Raw genomic sequence first — 1,124 nt, 5'->3', positions numbered from 1 at the left:
GCATTTTGCTTGTCCTGAAAATCTTTACTAAACTTTTCAATTAGAACACAGCGTTTTCTTAAAGTTGCATTAAAAATCAATAGCTTCAGCTAGATCAGAATTCAGCTCTCTCTAGGTTGCAAAGACACCACATACGAAGTAGCTTCCATTTATTGGAAGAATGATCGAGCGCCTCTTATTCAACGTAGTGGTCCGTTTCTGAATTCGTGCTCTTTTGATTCAGCAAAGGTCCATCTACATTCGGTGTAGCTCTAAAATTGTCCACCCTGAGCATACTTACTCCTCTCGCCCTGTCTTCTGTCACCATGTCCGTCCGTACTGACTAAAAAAGCCAACAGACTTCGAAGTAGGCAAAGCAACAGATCGTCAGTTTGGCAGTATTTTCCCTTCTCTGATAATGTTGTGACACAATTTGAATTGGTCGTATCCTATGCTGTTCAGTTCGGCTCACAATCACTTTCGCTCCCAGGAATTGATTCTGCCATTTAATACGAAAAATGGAGTTGTTCGAGGACCCATTACTTTGGACGAGCGTTCTCGTCGTGTACCGCGAGTGTCTCGTAAAGCGCAGTGGAGAACAACTCCCGCATGTGGCTCAACGAATCGACGGCTTCTTGGATCGCACCTGCTCGTGGACTTTATCGGACGTGTACGAGTGCACATACAGTTTGCATTGCATGCGACTGCTGGAAGATCATCGACGTCCAATCGAATCGCTGTATCGCGACTGGGAATTTAATGGCGTCGTGGTGCAAGCTGCCCAGCGTGGAGACTTGACGTCTTTAATCTGGCTTGCAGAAACCTACATGCCCCATGGGACGTTGTCTTCCGCGGCGAGCGCTGCTGCTGCGAGTGGACAATTGCAGGTTTTGAAGTGGCTACTTGAAGAGCACCAGAGCAGAGTTCATTGGGGAGGCATGGAGTGGTGTGAAGCCATCCACGAAGAGCAGAGCGCCGTGATCGAGTGGCTGCGACAGCATTCAAATCCCAGACGAAGACGCAGTTTGTAGACTGATACATGACGCTGCCGATAAGGGAGACCTAGAACTTGGTGAAGTGGCTGCTATCGCTACACGGAGCTGCATAAGTGCTGCGCTACGAGGAGCGTACAAGGGCCATCGCTG

The 1,124-nt window shown here is 48.5% G+C and overlaps 1 protein-coding gene across 1 annotated transcript; it reads left to right on the top strand.

Moving 5' to 3' along the window:
• Positions 1–466: 466 nt before the first annotated feature.
• PITG_22510 (uncharacterized protein) lies at positions 467–1,098 on the top strand (the record flags this gene model as incomplete). Its single annotated transcript, XM_002909730.1, has 1 exon — positions 467–1,098. The coding sequence occupies one exon, from the start codon at positions 498–500 to the stop codon at positions 1,008–1,010; it is 513 nt and encodes a 170-aa protein (XP_002909776.1).
• Between the last annotated feature and the right edge of the window lie 26 nt (positions 1,099–1,124).

This window comes from Phytophthora infestans, genomic scaffold, assembly GCF_000142945.1.
Source record: "Phytophthora infestans T30-4 supercont1.3678 genomic scaffold, whole genome shotgun sequence".
Lineage (NCBI taxonomy): Eukaryota > Oomycota > Peronosporomycetes > Peronosporales > Peronosporaceae > Phytophthora > Phytophthora infestans.
Note: the sequence above shows the minus strand (reverse complement) of the source record. Positions and strands in the feature narration are given on the sequence as shown.